This window comes from Hypanus sabinus, chromosome 30 (assembly GCF_030144855.1).
Source record: "Hypanus sabinus isolate sHypSab1 chromosome 30, sHypSab1.hap1, whole genome shotgun sequence".
NCBI classification, from domain to species: domain Eukaryota; kingdom Metazoa; phylum Chordata; class Chondrichthyes; order Myliobatiformes; family Dasyatidae; genus Hypanus; species Hypanus sabinus.
In genome coordinates this window covers 25,639,891-25,661,544 of record NC_082735.1, presented here as the reverse complement: position 1 = coordinate 25,661,544, position 21,654 = coordinate 25,639,891, and the positions used below count along the sequence as shown (strand labels likewise).

The window sequence follows — 21,654 nt, the reverse complement described above, 5'->3', positions numbered from 1 at the left end:
CTTCCCTTAGCTAACAGGCATTCTGGATCCTGAACCTGTTTGAACTGTGGAGAAATGCCGACAGAGAAAAGATGAAATCCCAACGCTAAATGATTGAGCAGTCTGTACAAACCCGGTGTAGCACAGATGTGCTGAGAGTCACTTAACATAAGTAATTACAGAACTGATTACACATTATGAAACAGAATAAGCAGAAGCATGATAACACACGAGTTCAGTCCTACCAAACCTCTCAATGATTAATCAAATAAAGACAAGTGATGATATTTAAGAGCCTGACTGTGGCTAGATCTTCCATTGTGTTGCATTAAAAAGGGCTACTCTAAAAGATATTTTCTTGATGGGGTCAGGCACAATGGAGAAGAATCAGATAAAATGAGGTGTGAGAGGATGACGGGAAGAACAACCAAAAACTGAGAGAATGGGTGGATACTGCATCCAGGACCAATATGGGAAGAAGGTGATCCATTTTATAATTTATTTATTGAGATACAGTCTGGAATAGGCCCTTCAAGCCATGCCACCCCAGCAATCCCCTGATTTTAATCCTAGCCTAATCACAGGACAATTTACAATGACTGATTTACTTACCAATTGGTAGAACTTTGAACTTTGGGAGGAAACCAGAGCACCCGGAAAAAAATCCATGTAGTAATGGGGAGAACATACGAGCTCCTTACAGGCAGCAGCAGGAATTGAACCTGGGTCGCTGGTACTGTAAAGTGTTGTACTAACCACTATACTACCATTCTTTGCCGCCCACATAAATCACTCCCATGTTTTATTGCTTTAGTTTAAGCTAGTAGTTCCCAACCTGGGGTCCACGAACCCCTCAGTTAAAGGTAGGGGCCCATGGCATAAAAGAAACCAGGGACCCCTGGTTTAAGCAATTTTGACAAGTTTGTGCTATATTTATCTTAATAAAGTGGCTTCACAGCTGAATTTACTTTGTGCCAATTGTTCATATACCAAAATGCTGACATATTTATTTATAATAGGTTAGAGATACTTAGGGCCCATTTCTGCCATGAAGTATATTCATTATCAAAGTATATATACTATATACAGTACTGTGCAAAAGTCTTGGGCACTTATATATAGCTAGGGTGCCTAAGACTTTTGCACAGTGCTGTATATTGGTTAAAATAGGAAAGTGGTTGGGAAATAGAAATAGGAGTACTTAGCTTTGAATTAGCTCAGTAGTTTTAAGTGTTATTTGGTGACTGGAAAGACTTAATGTACAGTACTGTGCAATCTTGAGATTTGTCTCCCTTGCATGAAACTCGTCCAGTGCCAGTCCAATTCCAATATGGTTTTGGTAGATCCAGAAGAGTAGGAACTAGCTAAAGAATAAGGCATAAAGACAGGAAATGCAATGAAGCAGGGGGAGAAAATGAATTAGAATAAGGGGAATAAAACTAAGATTCTTTAAGGATGGTATAGCTGGTGGTGTTAATGGGAATAAGCTCCCAGCTATTAAAAGCTCTCAATGATGTGCATCTCAATTGTCTCTGACAACTGTCCAGTTCCTGGCCTTCACATGTAGCTTAGCTATTAAGCCTGGCGGAACCATTTCTACAGACAGGAGAAGGGGCAAAGGCAGGTTACTGCTGCCTTAAAACCAGTCACTTCTGGCAGATGGGGCTCATCAACCGTGGTTGGCAGCTCATCTAAGAGAAGAAAAATTAAGATTTCAAACCTTTGCTGATTTGTAGCTATACCCATTCATGGGGAAGGCTTTGGGAGTAGACCCCGAGGGAAAAATCCCTAAGGCTGTCCTACATTGAGTTTAAGGCTAACAGAGGAGAGTCGCAGTGGACAGGTCTCTGGCATTGAGTCTGCCTCTGTGACTCAGAAGGGAAGGTGTGAAACGAGGCACACTGTTGTGATGGGCATTTGTTAGTCAGGGGAATGGACAGGAGGTTCTGCGGGTGAGAATGAGATTCCCAGATGGTATGTTGTCTCCCGCGTGCCAGGGTCCAGAATATCTCAGATCAAGTCCTCAGATTAGTTAAGTGGGAGTGTGAACAGCCAGAAGTACTCCATGTAGATACCAAAGACATGGGTAGGATGACTGACAAAGTTCTGCATAGTGAGTTCAGGGTGTTAGGTGCTAAGTTAAAGGACAGGATCTCCAGGGCTGTGATCGCAGGATTGCTATCCATGCCACATGCTAGTGAGGCGAGAACTAGGAAGATTATAGTTTAATACGTGGCAAAGGAGTTGGTGTAGAAGGGAGGACTTAAGATTTTTGGATCATTGGGCTCTCTTTCAGGGAAAGTGGGACCTGTACAGAAGGGGCAGTTTGCACCTGAATTGGAAGGTGACTAATATCCTAGTGGGAAGGTTTGTTAATGCTGCATGGTGATGTTTAAACTAGGGTTGCAGGGGAATGGGAACCAGAGTGCCAGAAAAGTCAGTGGAGAGATTGTGGAAGTAGATGTTGGTAAGACTGCAGACAAAGTTAGGAATCAAAAAGTTGAGCATGGTGTGACTAGTGTCCTGAGCTGCCTATATTTCAATGCAAGAAGTATTGTAGAAAAGGCGTATCATCATGCTGAAGATGAGGTAGCTGGTTTACAGAGGCAATATGCAGTGATGAGAAGCTGCTGATAGGGCAAAATTGCACTCAACAGGATGACTTGCAACGTCAAAAGTGGACAAAATCGAAAATGGTGAATACAGGACTGAAGGTGTTGTATCTGAATACGCACAGTATATGGAATAAAGTAACTAACTTACAGTGCAATTGCAGATTGGTGGGTATGATGTTGTAGGTATCACTGAATCATGGCTGAAAGATTATAGCTTGGAGTTTAATGTCCAAGGATACACATAGTATTGAAAAGATAGGCAGGAAGGCAGTGGGGGTGTTGTTCTGTTGGTAAAAAATGAAATCAAATCATTAGAAAGAAGTGACATAGGGTCCAGAATGTGGTGAATCATTGCGGATAGAGCTAGGGAACTGCATAGGTAAAAAGAGCCTGATGGGAGTTTTATAACGACCCCAAACAGTCGTAAGGATGTGGCCTACAAATTACAACAGGGATAGAAAATGTATGCCAAGAGGGCAATGTTACAATAGTCATGGGGGAACTTCAATATGCAGGTTGGTGCTGGATTACAGGAGGGGGAATTTCAAGACTGCCTACAAGAGCAGCTTGTGGTTGAACCCACCAGAGGATCAGCTATTCTAGATTGGGTGTTGTGCAATGAACCAGAATTGATTTGAGAGCTTAAGGCAAAAGAACCCTTAGGGGAAAGTTATCATAATATGATGGAATTCACCCTGAAATTTGAGAAGGAGAAGCTAAAATCAGATGTATCATTATTACAGTGGAGTAAAGGGAATTGGCCAGAATTGATTGGAAAAGAACACTGGCAGGGATGATGGCAAAGTAGCAACGATTGTAATTTATGGAAGCAATTCAGAAGGCACAGGATATATATGTCTCAAAGAGGAAGAAGTATTCTAAATGAAAAATGACATAATCGTGGCTAACAAGAGAAGTTAAAGCCAACAAAAAAAGCCAAACAGAGGGTATATAATAGAGCAAAAAATAGTGGGAAGTTAGAGGAATGGAAACTTTCAAATATTAACAGAAGGCAACTAAAAAAGTCATTAAAAAGGTAAAAATGGAAGATGAAAGTAAGCTTGCCAATAATATTAAAGAGGATAACAAAAGTTTCTTCAGATAGAAAAAGTGTGAAAGAGAAGCCAGAGTGGATATCGACTGCTGGAAAACAATGCTGGAGAATTAGTAATGGGGACAATGAAATGGCAGAGGAACTGAGTAAGTATTTTGCATCAGCCTTCACTGTTAAAGATATTAGCAGTATGGTGGGAGTTCCAGGTGTCAGGGGGTATTAAGTATGTGAAATTACCATAAATAGAGAGACGGTTCTTGGGAAACTGAAAGGTCTGAAGGTAGGTAAGTCACATGGACTGGGTGGTGTACACCCCAGAGTTCTAAAAGAGGTGGATGAAGAGATTGTGAAGGCATTACTACAGTATTGATCTTTCAAGAATCACTAGATTCTGGAATGGTTCCAGAAGACTGGAAAATTTCAAATGTCACTCGACTTTTCAAGAAGGGAGAGAGGCAGAAAAAAGGAAACTAGGCCAGTTAGTCTGACCTCAGTGGTTGAGAAGATGTTGGAGTCAATTTTTAAAGATGACGTCTCAAGGTACTTGGAGGTGCATGATAAAATAAGCTGTAGTCTCCATGGTTTCCTCAAGGAAAAATCTTGTCTAACAAATCCATTGGAATTCTTTGAAGAAATAACAAGCAGGATAGACAGAGGAGAATTGGTTGACGTTGTGTACTAGGATTTTCAGAAGGCCTTTGACAAGGTGCCACATGTGAAATTGCTTTACAAGCTATGAGCCCATGGTATTACAGGAAAAATTCTAGCATGGATAAAGCAGTGGCTGATTGGCAGGAGGCAAAGAGTGGGAATAAAAGGAGCCTTTTCTGGCTAGCTGCCGATGACTAGTAGAGTTTCATAGTGGTCTCTGTTGGGACAGATTCTTTTTACGTGATATGTCAATGATTTGGATGATGGAATTGATGGCTTTTTTGAAAAGTTTGCAGACGATATGAAGATAGGTAGAGGGGCAGGTAGTTTTGAAGAAGTAGAGAGCTTCAGAAGGACTCTGACAGATTAGGAGAATGGGCAAGGAAATGGCAGATCGAATACAGAGTCAGGAAGTGTATGGTTATGCACTATGGTAGAAGAAATTAAAGGGTTATCTATTTTCTAAATGGAAAGCAAATACAAAACATTGAGGTGCAAAGGGACTTGGGAGTCCTTGTGCAGGATTCCCTAAAGGTTAACTTGCAGGTTGAGACCGTGGTGAGGAAGACAAGTACAATGTTAGCATTCATTTCAAGAGGACGAGAATATAAAAGCAAGGATGTAATGTTAAAACTTTATAATGTACTGGTGAGGTGTCACTTGGGAGTATTGTGAGCAGGTTTGGGTCCCTTAGAAAGGATGTGCTGGAACTGGAGAGGGTTCAAAGGAGGTTCTCAAAAATGATTCCAGCATTGAATTGCTTGTCATATGAGAGCGTTTGATGGCTCTGGGCCCGTATTCACTAGAATTCAGAAGAATGAGAAGTGATCTCAATGAAACCTATTGAATGGTGAAAGCCCTTTATAGAGTGGATGTGGGGAGGATGTTTCCTAAGGTGGGAGAGTCCAAGACCAGAGGAAATAGCCTCAGAATAGAGGGCCGTCTTTTTAGAAAGGAGATGGGAAGGTTTTTTTTAGCCAGAATGGTGTATCTGTGGAATTCTATGCCACAGACGGTTGTGAAAGCCAAGTTTTTGTGTATATTTAAGGCAGAGGTTGATAGATTCTTGATTGGTCAGGGCATGAAGGGCTATGGGGAGAAGGCAGGAGATAGAGGCTGAGATGAATATTTGGATCAGCCATGTTGAAATGGCAGAGCAGACTCGATGGGCCAAATGACTTAATTCTGCTCGTATGGTCTTATGGTCTCCTGTGATGCTGCTGGTGCCAAACTCGATCAGTTTCTACCGTTCCTTTAGGTGGAGAGGGAGAGCTTGCTACACGGGCAACAGCTTGCTCTCCATATTATATTGCCCAGGCTTGCGTATCTAGGCAGTTGGGATGCAACATCCATGGCTGACTCTGACCAATGGAGGTCTCACTAATAAGCAACACCTCTTAAATATATTTACATTGTGACTAAACTATAAATACTTTGAAGTAAATGCCTCAAACAGTCAAATAGATAACTTAAATCTTAGATGATGCATAGTAGCTGATGAAAAGTAAACGAGGTAAAAGAGTGGTCATCCCCTGTGTGATGTCCAAAACTTGCCATAGTTCTACTTCATTCTTTGTTGCAGTTACATTCACTCTTCTCCAACTCCCCCTTCCCCCAATCAGGTATAAGATACGAAATCCTGAAAGCATGTACCAACAAACTCAAGGACAGCTTCTACTCCACTGTTATAAAAATATTGAATGGTTTCCTAGTATGATATGATGGACTCTTGATCTCACAGTCTACTTTGTTATGATCTTACACCTTACTGTCTACCTGTGTTATACTTTTTCTGTAGCTGTTACACTTTGTTCTGCAAACTGTTATTGTTTTATCTTGTACGACTCAATGCACTGTGTAATGAATTGATCAATACGAGCAGTAGGCAAGATAAGCATTTCACTGTACCTTGGCACATAAACCAACTCCATTCATATGATGTCACTGAAAACATTAGTTTTCTCACTCTGTTGTAGAGATTTTTATGCAATTCAGTCTGATGTGAATTTTTCTAGAGAGGGCGGATCCACTGCTTCAATTTGAGTAAAACTACTTCAATTTGTATTGGTTGGGAAAATATTTTTCGTAAATTTGGTTCACAGAACCACTACATTTTGTCAAAAAAAACATGCAAGAACAAACAAGTGCAATTACAACACAAAACTGAGATAATTTCAAACATGAGAAAGTCTGCAAATGCTGGAAATCCAGAGCAACACGCACAAAACACTGGAGGAACTCAGCAGGTCAGGCAGCATCTATGGAAATGAATAAAGTCACCGTTTCAGGCTGAGACCCTTCTTCAGGTTAGAGAAGGAAAGAGAAAGATGCCAGAATATAAAGGTGGGGGGAGGGGAAAAAGGCTAGTTGTAAGGTGAAGCCAGGTGGGTGGGAAAGGAAAAGGGTTGGAGAGGAAGGAATCTGATAGGAGAGTGGACAATAGAAGAAAGGGAAGGAGGGGACCTGGGAGAAGTAATGGGTAGGTGAGGAGAAGTGGAAGGTCAGTGGGGAATAGAAAGGAGGGGATTAAATTGCTCACTGGAAGGAGAAATTGATATTCATGCCATCAAGTTGGAGGGTACCCAGGTGGAATGGACAGAGATAATTTGAATTTTTTGGTGCATTCTACTTTCCTCTGCTACCATCCACTTGTTTGATTCATGAAGGAATTCACATATGACGGGAGGCTGAGGTGATTGACCTAAACCTATTGAACTATAGAAGAATGAAAGCTGATCTGATACACCTATGATTCTGAGGGGGAATTGATGGGGTGGATGTTTCCCTTGACAGAGATAACTAGAAGTAGAAAGCATCACCTCAGAGTAAAGGTCCTTCATTTCAGATGAAAATGATGAGGAGTTTCATTTCTCAGAGGGACTTGAATCTTTTGCAGTCTATACCGCAGACCAATGGAGGCAGAGTCATTGAATATTTTAAGGCCAAATTTAACAAGCCATTTAAAATAGCGTGGAGTCAAGTGGTATGCAAAGAGGCTGGCTAAATATATTGGTAACTGGTAAATATATTTACATTGCACGAAAACTGTAAACACTTAATATCACAGTCAAATGTATAAATTTTAAATCTTGGTCCAGTGACATACCGTTCATTGAATAGCGAGACAGGCAGCGCAAACTAGCCGGCTCTTGATCCCAATATATTAAATAAACCTGCCAATAAGAAAATAATGAAGGCCCTTTCATCTTTTTAGTTAATAGTTAGCCCAGGTTTATTTACCATACACAGCTGTATAGAGATGACAACGAGTGAAATGCAACTTCTCAATACAAAAGGGGTTTGGCCTCCAACGCGTTGGGAGGTAAGGTATTGCTATCGCTGGTTCAAATGCCAGAACAACACCCAACACACTAAAAGAGGGCGCAACTGTGGTGAATTTGGCGCATTTGCAGCCTTCAAGAGGAATGACAATCCCAGGACCGTGCTGAATGGGACCAAGGAGGAGGGTCGCCTCTGTCAGTCCTCGTTCCCTCCAAAGCACGCAGCATTAGCTGATGCTGTCAAGGGGAAATTAGGCCAATCGCCCTCGTTGATATCAACGAACAGAACGGAAACCATCAACCGACGCCGGTCACTTGCCATTCCATTGACGTGGACGGGGGGGGGGGGGTGATTTGGCGCACGGGACCCTGGGAACTGTAGTTCACGCTACGCAGTCTACCCTGGCAACCAATCTGGATGAAACTACAACTCCCAAATGTAGAATTGTGCGCACGCGCACGGGCTTCCAGCTCGTGTAACCTAACTTGGCAGCTCAATTATCCCGCCCACTATCCTGCTTTCCATTCGCTACGGTACAAGGCCTGACTTCTAAGTGGTGTATATGAACGTCAATCAATATGTACGCCGCGATTTCCGGTGTAAAACTAGGTTGGCAGGACGTGTGGGCATCGGTTTGATCTCTGCCTTGACTAAAAGGTGGAAAGGTAAATACAGAAAGAAAATAGGTAATTCTGGTTTTTAACGATTTTCTGATATTACAATTGAGTTTTGAGGGATGTCCGTTAAACAGAATTAGAGATTGTAACCCTAAGCTCTGACCTCTTGGTGTATTCATTGGGAACTGTGTTGCAGCAGAACAGTTATAACCACTGAAATGGTTCAACGTCTAATTCTTAGCATAATTTATTTTTGTGCCCGTTATTTTATAGGAAGTTTATTTTTTGAAGGGTTCTTGGCTCAAAAGCTATCTGTGACGTCATAAAAAAGAGCCTTGAACCAATTATATTTTTTGGGGGAAAAAAATTACTCCATCCGAACAGAACCTGAAACAATAGCGTAGTTGAGCTTCCTGAGTACTGCTAATGAATAGTATTCAAAATTTAGACCTTCATTTGCTAAACAATATTCAGCTATTGTTAATGCCTGATATTTTCTGTCAGTTTTTAATGTGAAACTGAGGTAAAGAGTTAATGGAACCCAAAAGCAACTGAAAAAAACAATGCAGCTTTTTTCTTATGATGGCAATGCATTGCCTGAAAGCATTTTATAATGCAAAATGTGTACTTATGAATGAAAGTATTATTATTTAAAGTAGTGGTGCTACCTAATGTTATGAGTGACTTTGTTTTTGTCAACAATACATACTGCGGCTACGTGATAACAATCAGTTTTTTAAATCAGTTTGCTCAATACTTGATGCTATTTAAATCTTTTATCTGGAGTTACAGGAACTGATTTATTTTACTCTTGCCTATCCACGCAGGTCAAGCACTTTAAGCCAGGACTCAAGTTTCTCTGGTGCTAATTGGGCCTTTGTGGATCTCTTGACCTGAATTATAATTTAAATACTGCAGTTTTCTTCAGAGTGTTTAGATTTTACTTAGCTTCTAATAAGTAAGCAGTGAACTGTCATTCTAATGCAGGAGCTGTATAGAAACCTGAAGTGGAATGCTCTCTTTTATAATGGTTTAAGTGCATTTTTGCAGCTAGATAAATAAACTTTGTTTTTCTCCTGGTTATTTGATATCTAAGGGCTTTTCCACCATTGCTACGTTAATCTGGGGGCAGAAAAGAGCTTGGTCTGTGACTTATTGGTGACACCAAGGGCCAAGTGGGTAATTCTTTTTCTTGCTGCTTTATCATGGAATCCACTGTTTATTTTTGAGAGCTTTTGACTTCTGTTTCTTTTACAGGTAAAGAAATACCTTTTTGACAAAGTCCTGCTCATGAAAGATGGAGATCACATCGTATTATACTAAACTTCTGGGAGAATTAAATGAGCAGCGTAAGCAGGACTTCTTCTGTGACTGCAGCATAATTGTGGAAGGAAGAATTTTCAAAGCTCACCGGAATATTCTATTTGCTAACAGCGGCTACTTCAGAGCCTTGTTAATTCACTATATCCATGATAGTGGGCGCCCTAGCACTGCTTCATTGGACATTGTCACATCTGAGGCCTTTTCAATTATTCTGGACTTCCTTTATTCGGGAAAGTTGAACCTTTGCAGTAAAAATGTTATCGAAGTAATGTCGGCTGCTAGTTATCTACAGATGACAGATGTGGTCAGCTTTTGCAAGTTGTATATTAGATCTTCTCTTGATATCTGTGTGAAAGATGAAAAGGATGATGATTGCAGTCATGTGGAGAATGGAAATAATATAAATGCCTTTGGAGATGCTGTGTCCTTTTGTCGGAATCAATGTCCAAACCCTGTTCCGACAGTTCAACAACAGAAGGAGGCAAGCCCTGAGAATAATAAAGGACTTAACTGGAATGAATGCAGTACTTATCATCCCATAGATCTTGCACAAAAGGATCAAGATAATCTTTCTCCAGAGAAAGTGCACCCTCCATCGTTGCCCAAGCTTCCAGAACCGAAAGTTGAATTCGACGAGGATGAAGTGGGATCAGTTGAGCGGTTCCGACAGTTTACACCGTCTGCCACGGATCAGTCCGAGGAGCGGCTGCAGTCTGCCCCAGCCATGGAGATAGCGTATGAGAATTATCAAATGAAACAATTCCTGGAAGTTTTATTGAGGACAGGAAATGTCCAGCGGAAAGATGACATCATGCAGCACTTTTCCCGTGGGGGGCGTCCAGAGGACGGAGGGGGCACCTTCTCGAATATGATGGATGTCCAGAGCGATTGGTATGGGGAAGATGCAGGTGAGATCACAGTAACAGCATAACATAACGCAAAGCTTTTGTTAGAAACATTGCATCCTTTGATGCAATGCATAGCTATCTTAGACAAATACTAAGATTCAGATTGGAAATTACTTTCTCCACAAGAAATCTGGGAGTAATTGACTATTTCGACAGTGCCTACTCCTTGAAACTAATGTAGTACTAAAAAAAAATGCTGGTGTATTTCAAAACATCATCTATGTTAGTTTTGGATTCCATAAGTGTCACCAGTTTTTTTTTGTGTGACAATCTATGTATTCAAATTCAGGGTCTTGGCCTGCAACATTGATTGCTTTTTCCTCTCCATAGCTGCTCCCTGATCTCCTCCAGCATTTTGTGTGTGTAGCTTAGGTTTTGCTTCACAATCTAAATTCCTCCGTGCCATCAAGGTTACTCTCTTGTGACAGTGTATGAGAGTGTCTGGTGCTTTGGGTGGATCATTATTTCCCCACATAATGTTATCTGGACACCAGCCCACAAATTGAATACATTCTCCGCATTCCCCCAAATCAACAAGTGACCGCGTGGATATGATAAAGGGAGGGTAGGTGGAGTTTGTTTCCATTCTGCCGGAAGCAGGAATAGATTGCGCTGCCCCTTAAGACCAGCAGGCCATTCATTAAAATTATGGCTGTGTTTGTACCCCATCCACTTTGCCTCTATCCTATGTTTGAAGATCTATTGAATTTGGTTTTGACTATACAGTAGATTCTGGTTAATTGGGACACATGGGAGCAGTACATTTTGGCCCAATTAAGCAGTTGCAGAAGTTTCATAGAAATAGTTAGAAAGGTATTAAAAAAGACTGAGTGAGTAACAAATTATGTATTTAAATGAACACTCTCAATAGTATGATAATACTGTAAAACTGTTTATTAATTTTTTTACTTATCAGCAGAGGAATTCATCCTTGTCACATTCTTTTCACTGTAAATGAACCAAATCAGTGCAGATATTGGACTGCTTCATATAGTGCTGTTGTTGATTGCATTCTCCTAACACTCATTTTAATGTTCAAGATCTTACTTTCAAAGTAGGAAATGTGCAGAATTCAATACCTTGAAATTTTTTGTGGTTTCTAAGTTGTTGAAGTAGTGAAATCGTTTCATTTTCACTCCCAGCTGTTTCTGGCGTCTCCAGGCTGGAATGTTTGAAACTGCAGTGAGCAAAACAGTTCTGAATTGTCTCGCTGTTTATCTCTCACCAACTCAGTGATAAAACACATTCAACTAATGCTTTTTAAAAACCGTTTGCTGGAAGCATGGTGTTGTGTCTAATGGCTACAAAGTGCTCGTGACTAATGCTAGTTAGAAACTCTTTAGCACGTTTCCAACCCCAAAAACAAAGTTGTACAGTGTCCTGAATGAACATTGGGAATCCCAGCTACTTTCTCGATTAGCTTTTGTTCTTTAAGAGTGGTCTCAAATAAGAGGCTGCCCCGATTAACTTGTGGCCCAGTTATCTGGAATCTATTGCACTTAAAGTACACCCACGACCCTCTGGAGTAGAAAATCCCAAAGATTTAAAACTTTAAACTGAACATGTATTCCAGATGGGATGCAATTTGGAACTCAGTTCAGCTGTCCTTTCTTGGTATTTCAAACTTGAGATAAAAGCCAAGATTCCACTAAACTTTATTTTTTAAAAGAATATAGTATGTTTTTGTTTCTTCTAAATGTGGGCTCCCAATTCTGATTGTTCATTTCTAACTACCAGCTGTTTAATAAATATTCAGGGCATTGCCAAATTCAAGTGATCTTGCATTTTCTCACATTGACCTCCATCTGCTGCAAAGTTATGCCCTTTACTGAACCTCCAATGTTCTTTGCAACTTTGTACTTTGCTCTATACTGCATTATTCTCCAACAAACCTGGTGCCATTGATAAACATAGATTTTCTAATACCTGTTCCTTCAGCTAGGTCACTTACTAATATAATGATAGCCCTTTCCAGATTCCTAGAACACTGTCAGTCACATTTTGCCAATTTAAAGATTCACTGGTTATCCTTGCTCGTACTTGATTGAAAAATTGGAGACCATTCAACCCATCACAGCTGGTTTCCTATAACAAAAACAGTTTCCTATCCAAAGCAATAGGTAGTACAATCCAACACTTCCATTTTTACCCCTCTTCCTCCACTCCAACCACCATTTCCATTGTATGGGACAATACAGTCTGGAAGTCGAGTTCATTTTATTGTTAATGTATGCAGAATGCAGCTCTGAGCTTCATCTTCTCCCAGTAGGCTTGAAAGAAGAAAAATCATGGAAGTCGTTGAAAGAAAAGGCATCAACCCCCCCCCACCGCGCGCGCACACACACACACAACAAAAGCTCTCAAACTCCAAACCCCTCCCCCATCCTCGCAAAAAATGAACAGATCGCCCACACCGAAAACGACAACTAGAACATCAAACCCCAAGTCCCAATACCCTCCCTCACAAAAAAATGAACGTATCGCCCACACGAAAAATAAACTAACAACAATAACATCAAACCCCAACCCCCTCTCTCTCTCACAAAAAACAAACAGAATGGCCACATGGGGGCATAAAGCACCAACAAGAACATCAAACCCCTAATCCCCAACCCCTGACTCGCACAAAAAAAACTAACATATCGCCCACCGGGAAACAGTCTTTTTAAAAATCTTTTTATTAATTTTAAACAAACATAAGTAAAACATCAAGTACAAAGAGCTTGAGAGTACATAATTAATAGCTTAAGGTACAAATACAGACAGTTGATAATCCACATATTATAGCCTACCAAACTCATAGTGGTTACAGAAAATGGAAAAAAGTAAGAAAAAACGCCTTCCCAAAAAAAAACTAGCCTAACCAACATGGGCCATTGCATTATATCAAATATACACAGTAGTGTCAATAACTCCGCACCTCTATCCAAATGATTAAAGGTGATAAGAATAAGGTTTAGGACAAGTCAGTTTAGCTCATGTGAAAGTGTTGAATAAATGGTCTCCAAGTTTCTTCAAATTTGACTGAAGGGTCAAAGACAACATGTCTAATTTTTTCTAAACTCAAACAAGAAATAGTTTGAGAAAACCACTGAAATGTAGTTGGAGGATTAATTTATTTCTAGTTCAATAGGATAGATCCTCTAGCCATTAATGTAACAAATGCAATCATCCGCCGGGCTGAGGGGGATAAACAACTATTATCCACCATTGGTAAACCGAAAATTGCAGTAATAGGATGCGGTTGCAATTTGATGTTCAGAACTGTTGAGATAACACCAAAAATATCTTTCCAGTAATTTTGCAAACAGGGGCAAGACCAAAACATGTGAGTCAATGAAGCGACTTCAGAATGACATCTGTCGCAGATTGGATTAACATGAGAATAAAATCGAGCAAGTTTGTCCTTGGACATATGAGCCCTATGTACAACCTTAAATTGTATTAGGGTATGTTTGGCACAAATGGAAGAAGAATTAACTAATTGTAAAATTTTCTCCCACTGCTCTGTGGGTACAAGACAATGAAGTTCTTTTTCCCATTCCTTCTTAATTTTTTCTGATACCCTGGTTGTATTTTCATGATCATATTATAAATGATGGCTACTAAACCCTTCTGACAAGGATTCAGAGCTAGGATTTTTTCTGTAATATCCATTGGACATAGTTTTGGAAAGGACTAACACATTATTCAAGAAATTTCTAACTTGTAAGTATCTAAAAAAAAATGAGTTTTAGGCAATTTATATTTATTGGACATAAAGCTGTTATCTAAAAATAGATCACAAAAACATGTTATACCTTTTGTTTTCCATAACACAAAGGCTTGGTCCATAAAAGAGGGCTGGGAAACGGTCTTGTATCAAATATTAATACAATCCCAAGAAGGTTCCTTGGCCACTATGTTAATTGTCACCTGCTTGTAACCAGCAATCAATTACAATAGCAATGATTCTCATTTTTTAGATACCTTTATACCATCTGAATGTGATAACACCAGGGGATATGTTAATGCAGATGACCAGAGGTTGGTCAAAGTTGGTTACAAAGAACATCTTAACGAGGAGATGACAGAGCAATTAGTTTCAGGAATATTCAAGAGACCAGAAAATAGATGATTGATATTGATAGTACCGGGGCTGATTTAGAGCAAGAGAAGGGAGTGAGGCTGAGGAGGAATTTATAAATGAAGATGAGAATTTCATTCATTGACACAATTATAAATAAATTATGATTGTAATAAGCTTGAATTTTCTCAATGAAAAAAACCGAAGTAATAGACACAAAATGTTGGAAGAACTCAGCAGATCTATGGAAAAAAAGTAAACAATGTTCTGAGCCAATACTCTTCATCAGGACTAAACAAAAACTAAACCTCAATGTAGAAATGCTATTATAATTTATAATCTCACACATTTTAGTGTGGTATTTTGAAACATTTCAAATCTTTTCATACACTTTCATGACATTTTCTTTTATCTTCTAAGGTAGTCATGAAAATAAGTGCAGTAGTGTAGTAAAGTGAAACATTCTTCAAAAAAATGTAAATTTCCATTAAAAGAATTGTGTTTTGACAGAAGTGTTTAGATTGCACCTGTTTGTATGCTCCTTAACTTGAAAAAGTCTTCCAAGTCTTTTATTCAGATAGATATTTTTATGACACCAAACCAATGGTAGATTGCCTGTGTCTTTCCAAAGTAGAAGAGATACTAAGATAGGTGGCATTGTGGATAATGAAGTAGGTTTTCAAAGCTTGCAAAGAGATTTAGGCCAGTTAGAAGAGTGAGCTGAAAGATGGCAGATGGAGCTTAATGCTGATAAGTGTGAGGTGCTACATTTTGGTAGGACTAATCAAAATATGGCATTCATGGTAAATGGTAGGGCATTGAGGAATGCAGTAGAACAGAGTGATCGAGGAATAATGGTGCATAGTTCCCTGAAGGTGGAATCTCATGTGGATAGGGTGGTGAAGAAAGCTTTTGGTATGCTGGCCTTTATAAATCAGAGCATTGACTATAGGAGTTGGGACGTAATGTTAAAATTAGTGAGGCCAAATTTGGAGTATTGTGTACAGTTCTGGTCACCGAATTATAGGAAAGATGTCAACAAAAGAGAGTACAGAGGAGATTTACTAGAATGTTACCTGGGTTTCAGCACCTAAGTTACAGAGAAAGGTTGAACAAGGATAGAAAATTGGTTGGCAGACAGGAAACAAAGAGTAGGGGTTAACAGGTCCTTTACAGAATGGCAGGCAGTGACTAGTGGAGTACCACAAGGCTCAGTGCTAGGACCGCAGCTATTTATAATATACATTAATGATTTAGATGAAGGGATTAAAAGTAACATTAGCAAATTTGCAGATGACATAAAGCTGGGTAGTAGTGTGAAATATGAGGAGGATGTTAGGAGAATGCAGGGTGACTTGGTCAGGTTGGGTGAGTGGGCAGTTTCATGGCAGATGCAGTTTAATGTGGATAAATGTGAGGTTATCCACTTTGGTGGCAAGAACAGGAAGTCAGATTACTATCTGAATGGTGTCAAGTTAGGAAAAGGGGAAGTACAACGAGATCTAGGTGTCCTTGTTCATCAGTCACTGAAAGTAAGCATGCAGGTACAGCAGGCAGTGAAGAAAACTAATGGCATGTTGGCCTTCATAACAAGGGGAGTTGAGTATAGGAGCAAAGAGGTCCTTCTGCAGTTGCACAGGGCCATGGTGAGACCACACCTGGAGTACTGTGTTCAGTTTTGGTCTCCAAATTTGAGGAAGGACATTCTTGCTATTGAGGGAGTGCAGCGTAGGTTCACAAGGTTAATTCCTGTGATGGTGGGACTGTCATATGTTGAAAGATTGGAGCGACTGGGCTTGTATACACTGGAATTTAGAAGGATGAGAGGGGATCTGATTGAAACATATAAGATTATTAAGGGATTGGACACGCTAGAGGCAGGAAAAATGTTCCCCATGTTGGGGGAGTCCAGAACCAGAGGCCACAGTTAGAACAGAGTTGAGGAAAAAAATTTTCACCCAGAGAGTTGTGGATCTCTGGAATGCTCTGCCTCAGAAGGCAGTGGAGGCCAATTCTCTGGATGCTTTCAAGAAAGAGTTAGATAGAGCTCTTAAAGATAGCGGAGTCAAGGAATATGGGGAGAAGGCAGGAACAGGGTACTGATTATGGATGATCAGCCATGATCACATTGAATGGCGGTGCTGGCTCGAAGGGCAGAATGGTCTAAGTTAGGTCTTTATTGTTTGGAGCGAAGAAGGTTGAGGGGGGACGATAGAGGTATTTAAAATTATGAAGGGGATAGACAGAGTTGACGTGGATAGGCTTTTTCCATTGATAGGGGAGATTCAAACAAGAGGGCAAGTTGAGAGTTAAGGGGCAAAAGTTTAGGGTAACACAAAGGGGGAACTTCTTTACTCAGAGAGTGGTAGCTGTATGGAACAAGCTTCCAGTAGAAGTGGTAGAGGCAGGTTCGATTCTGTCATTTTAAAAAAAAATTGGATAGAAATATGGACAGGAAAGGAATGGAGGGTTATGGGTTGAGTGCAGGTAGGTGGGACTAGGTGAGAATAAATGTTCAGCACAGACTAGAAGGGCCGAGATGGCCTGTTTCTGTGCTGTAATTGTTATATGGTTATATAGAAAAGGAACTAATTGTAGACCTGGGTCAGACTACAAGTATATTACTACACAGTTGAAGCTGGAATAACCAGGAAGACTAAAAGCAGGATATAGTAGATGTTTGTGGAGTAAGTTATGACTTTAGTTCCATTGGTGAATGTACCACAAACATTAAGTATTGCCTTCTGAACCTACCTTCCAACTGCCCATTGCGCTGCTGGCGTTGAGGGCAGCAATGAAGGTCCTTCATCATCGTCGGTGTCCAGGGCTTCCTTCATTATGTCAGTCATGCAGGTTCCAGGTTGAGACTGAGGAATATCACCACACTCAGATGCAGAAGGATTCTTCATTGCTGTTTCTGTAGCAGTTTTGTTTTACTAGTCAGGATAGTTAGCCCTGAGCTGAACCCCGAACTTAGAAGACCGGTGGACCACTCTTAGTCTGATCTCTACCCTCTGACCTGTTTGGCATGGCTGACCCTATCAAGAGCTGAAGCATAAAGTCCTGACTCCGTCAAGCATAGCTCTCTGGATTATTCATACTTACATGTCTCGAAATCCTATGACAAGATTGTGGTACTGTTGGAAGAGCCTCTTGAAGTGGTTTCTTAAAATTATGGAATTTAATCTGTATTAAGATTATGTCTGTGATCAGCATGGACTATTTCTTTTTAAAGATCAAGTAGTGTAAATTGATTCAACAATTTATGCCAATTTAAAATGTATGATTATTTGACAAAGAAAATCTAATTAATGAAGTGCATATAAATCTTTAGAGTGGATTGAACGTTTCCTTGTCTGATCATGCAAGCTGGTTTATCTGACAGTGGTAGTGAGATTGCAACAATCTGACTTGGAACCCCGAGTTATTCAGTAACTCCTGTGCTAAAATTATATGCAATTTGATGGAGGACAGCATTGAATCTCAAATATGATGTATTTTGTTTAGTAGTTGGTTGTTGAGGTTCATATCTAACTGATGACCACTTGACAATACAAAACAATAGATGCGCCTTTGGAAAGATTTGAAAAGGTTTCTCACTGATGCCATCTGATGATAGAAATGGACTAGGTTTACAAGTCCTGACTGTAAATTGGTTGGAATCCTTTTATAAACAGGGGAAAATCTGCAGATGCTGGAAATCCAGACAATGCACATAAAATGCTGGAGGAACTCAGCAAGCCAGGCAGCAGCTACAGAAGAAAAGTACAGTCGACATTTCAAGCTGAGATCCTTTGGCAGGATTCAGTCCTGCCGAAGGGTCTCGGCGCAAAAATGTCGACTGTTCTTTTTTTGCATAGATGCTGCCTGGCTTGCTGAGTTCCTCCAGCATTTTGTGTGTGTTGGAATCCTTTCAAACTCTGTAATGTCATGAATATTTTAAGTATAAGTGGGTTCTGAAATGCAGTGTCAATGGCAAAGAATCTATGAGATATAAATAGTCATTCAATCATTTTGTAATCTCGCCTGTGGGCTACTGTAGTGTTTTCAGCTTGTATTTGGCTGGGAGAACTAGGTTTGATCAGGTAGTTGATCTCAACCAAAATGAATTGACTCTGTGCACTCAGTGGCTACTTTTAGGTACACCTGTTTGTTAATGTGAATATCTAATTAGCCAATCATGAGGCAGCCGCTCAATGCCAAAAAAAAACATGCAGGTATGGTCAAGAGGTTCAATTGTTGTTCAGATCAAACATTAGGTTGGGGAAGAAATGTGATCGAAGTGACTTTGACAATCACAGGGTGGTTTGAGTATCTCAGAAAACGTTGATCTCTTGGGATTTTTATGCACTACAGGCTCCAGAGTTTACAGAGAATGGCGTAAAAAAAAAGAGAGCATCCAGTGAGCTGCAGTTCTGTGGGCAAAGATGCCTTGTTAATGAGAGAGGTCAAAGGAGAATGACCAGACTGGTTCAAGCTGACCAGAAAGAGACAGTGACTCAAATACAGTTGTGTGCATAAGAGCATCTTTAAATGCACAACATATCGAATCTTGAAGTGGATGGGCTACTGTAATGGAAGACCACGAACATACTCTCAGTGGCCACACTATTAGATACCTCCTGTACCTAATGAAGTGATCACCAAGTGTATTTCTATTTTATGGCTAATATAGTACCCAGACACTTCAATAGCATATTAAATTGTTCCATAATAACCCTGGCCATGAATTCCATAGTCAACTGTGTCTTTAATGCTTTTCTTGCTCTTTGCTCTAAATCTTTTGTTTAATCTTGTATCAAGTCATCACTGTCTAATATTAAAGTAACAGAGTAGAGTCTGGGTAATGGGGATGAGCAGAGTGTTTTGAAAATTAACATTTACAAGCATTAAGAAAGCAGATGCAGTTTCTCCTTGATCAATGGCATTGAGCGTGCAATATACTAAATCGTGTGCTATATTCCACTTCGAATCCCAGAGCCAAAAGCCTGGATGTTGCTTAGTGCTGCTAATCCAAGGCAGAATTTTTAGGTGAGCACCTTTGGGGAATGGTCTACACTATACACCCTTCGTATTATTAACGACTGTATCAAATCACTTCTTGATGTCCTCAAATCAAATCATAACATACTAGTTCATTTGCTTTACACCAGAGGCTTCCCATCAGGCCAGGTTTTCTGTTCCATACGAGTGTTTCCTTTCCACCCTCTTTACCCAACCACATCAATAGATTTTGTTTTTCTCCCTTCTGAACTCATTGAACTTCACATTGTGCCATTGCATTCATTGCTACACAAACTTGTGTTTTATGTGCTCACCACTTTTTTTTTCTCTCCCTCCCCCCCCCCCCCCTTTTGATTCAGGCTGTATGCTAGTTCATCCGTTCAACCCTTAGATGCAATGTGTAGAAGCATCTGGGCATGATACATTGTTCCTGGTATTTCCAAGGTAAATTGCAACATGCACAAACTTCCAACTTGCCACTAATCCCAGTTGGAAATTATCCATGTTGTATTTAATGCTTTGTGCATATGCAGTCCTAAAAGTTTTTTCCCTTCCTTATAGCTCAGTTTTCTCTCCTCAAGAGTGTAGTTATTAAAACTGAAGTAGTATATAACTATTATGAGGTGATGTACATCTGCCATTTATTTGACAACTCAACCATCTTGGCAGTGTCTCCTTACAACTTCCTTTGATCTTTGGTTTTGTTCAGGTTGTCTGCTATCGTAATATGATGGGCAAGTTTAATCATAGTTTTATTCAGGTCTAAATTACTGAAGTATACAGTGAACGGAGGTGATCCAAAACACTGCCCTGTGAGCTATGGTTAATCACTTCTGTCTAATATGCAAAACCACCCTTCACTTCAACTTTCTGCATTCCCCACTCCTGATCAGTTTTTAATCCCTTAATTTCAGTAATATTCTGTTTGGGACTTTGACAAATACTTTTTGAAGATTTTGCTTATATTTGTTGTTTCTCTTTCCCCCCCCCCCCATCTATCGTATCATTTCATTGAAGGACCATTTCACCATTTCATGATTGTAAGCAATAATTTAGCTTTCAGAAATTTTCAGCTGCTTCTAATTTTTCCCCTTAAATAAACAAATTCATCTTTAATGAAAGATTTCAAAATGTTTCCTTCTGCAGATGTTAAAATACATGGGCTATAATTACATCATATGCCTTTCTGAAAATGGATGTCACATTGGCAACAACTTGGTTCTCTTATAACTGCAAATGATGTAAATATAATTGCTATGCAAAGGTTTTTCCCCTGTTCTCATCTTCTGAAGCTAAGGTTATTTTTCATGCATTTCCATGTATTAGTGACCCAGTCTAGGATTTATTGGGCACATAATTTCACTGTTAGACTTCAAAATTCTGAAGTAGATAATAGCAGACTGCTGTTTACAAATTGTGGACATTTAATAGAGAGTATTGGAAAAGCACGGTAAGCTGAATGACTTCTGTGCCACGTCATTGCTCACTTTGAATCATAGAATGATGCAGTATCAAAGAAAGAAACATCAATTAAATGGTCTAATTTATAGGGAATTCCAGATCAGGAAACTGGAGAATTACCGTAAGACCATAAGATGTAGGAGCAGTATTAGGCCATTTGGTCTGTCGAGTTTACTCCGCCATTTTACCATGGCTGATCCAGTTTTGCTCTTAGCCCTAATCGCCTGCATTCTCCCTATAGCCTGACCAGTCAAGAATCTATCAACCTCTGCCTCAGATATACCAATGACTTGGCCTCTATAGCTGTCTGTGGCAAAGAATTTGATGGATTCACCACTCTCTGACTAAAAAAATGCCTCCTCATCTGTTCTAAAAGGACACCTCTCTATTCTGAGGCAGTGTCCACTGGTCTTAGACTCTCTCACCAAAGGAAACATCCTCTATCTATCAAGGCCTTTCGCCATTCAATAGATTTCAATGAGGTCACTCACCATTCTTCTGAATTCTAGTGAGTACAGATCCAGAGCCATCAAACACTTTTCACATGACAAGCCATTCAATCCTGGAATCATTTTCATGAACCTTCTTTGAGCTCTCTTCAGTTTCAGCACATCCTTTGAGATAAGGGGCCCAAAACTGCTCACAGTACTCCAACTGAGGCCTCACCAGTGCTTTATAATGTCTCAACATTACA

At 40.0% G+C, this 21,654-nt stretch overlaps 1 protein-coding gene across 4 annotated transcripts in view; it reads left to right on the top strand.

Annotated features, from left to right (window-relative positions):
* The window catches only part of zbtb8b (zinc finger and BTB domain containing 8B), a 317,365-nt gene that overhangs the window by 278,212 nt on the left and 17,499 nt on the right, over nucleotides 1-21,654 (top strand). For 2 of the 4 annotated variants that reach the window (XM_059954445.1, XM_059954446.1), the window contains one exon: nucleotides 9,456-10,429. In XM_059954445.1, coding sequence (XP_059810428.1) covers nucleotides 9,496-10,429 — 934 coding nt within the window. In that variant the 5' untranslated portion in view covers nucleotides 9,456-9,495. Of the gene's footprint in view, nucleotides 1-8,175; nucleotides 8,268-9,455; nucleotides 10,430-21,654 lie in introns of those variants that run through there. The other 2 variants (XM_059954447.1, XM_059954444.1) reach the window with 2 other exon arrangements.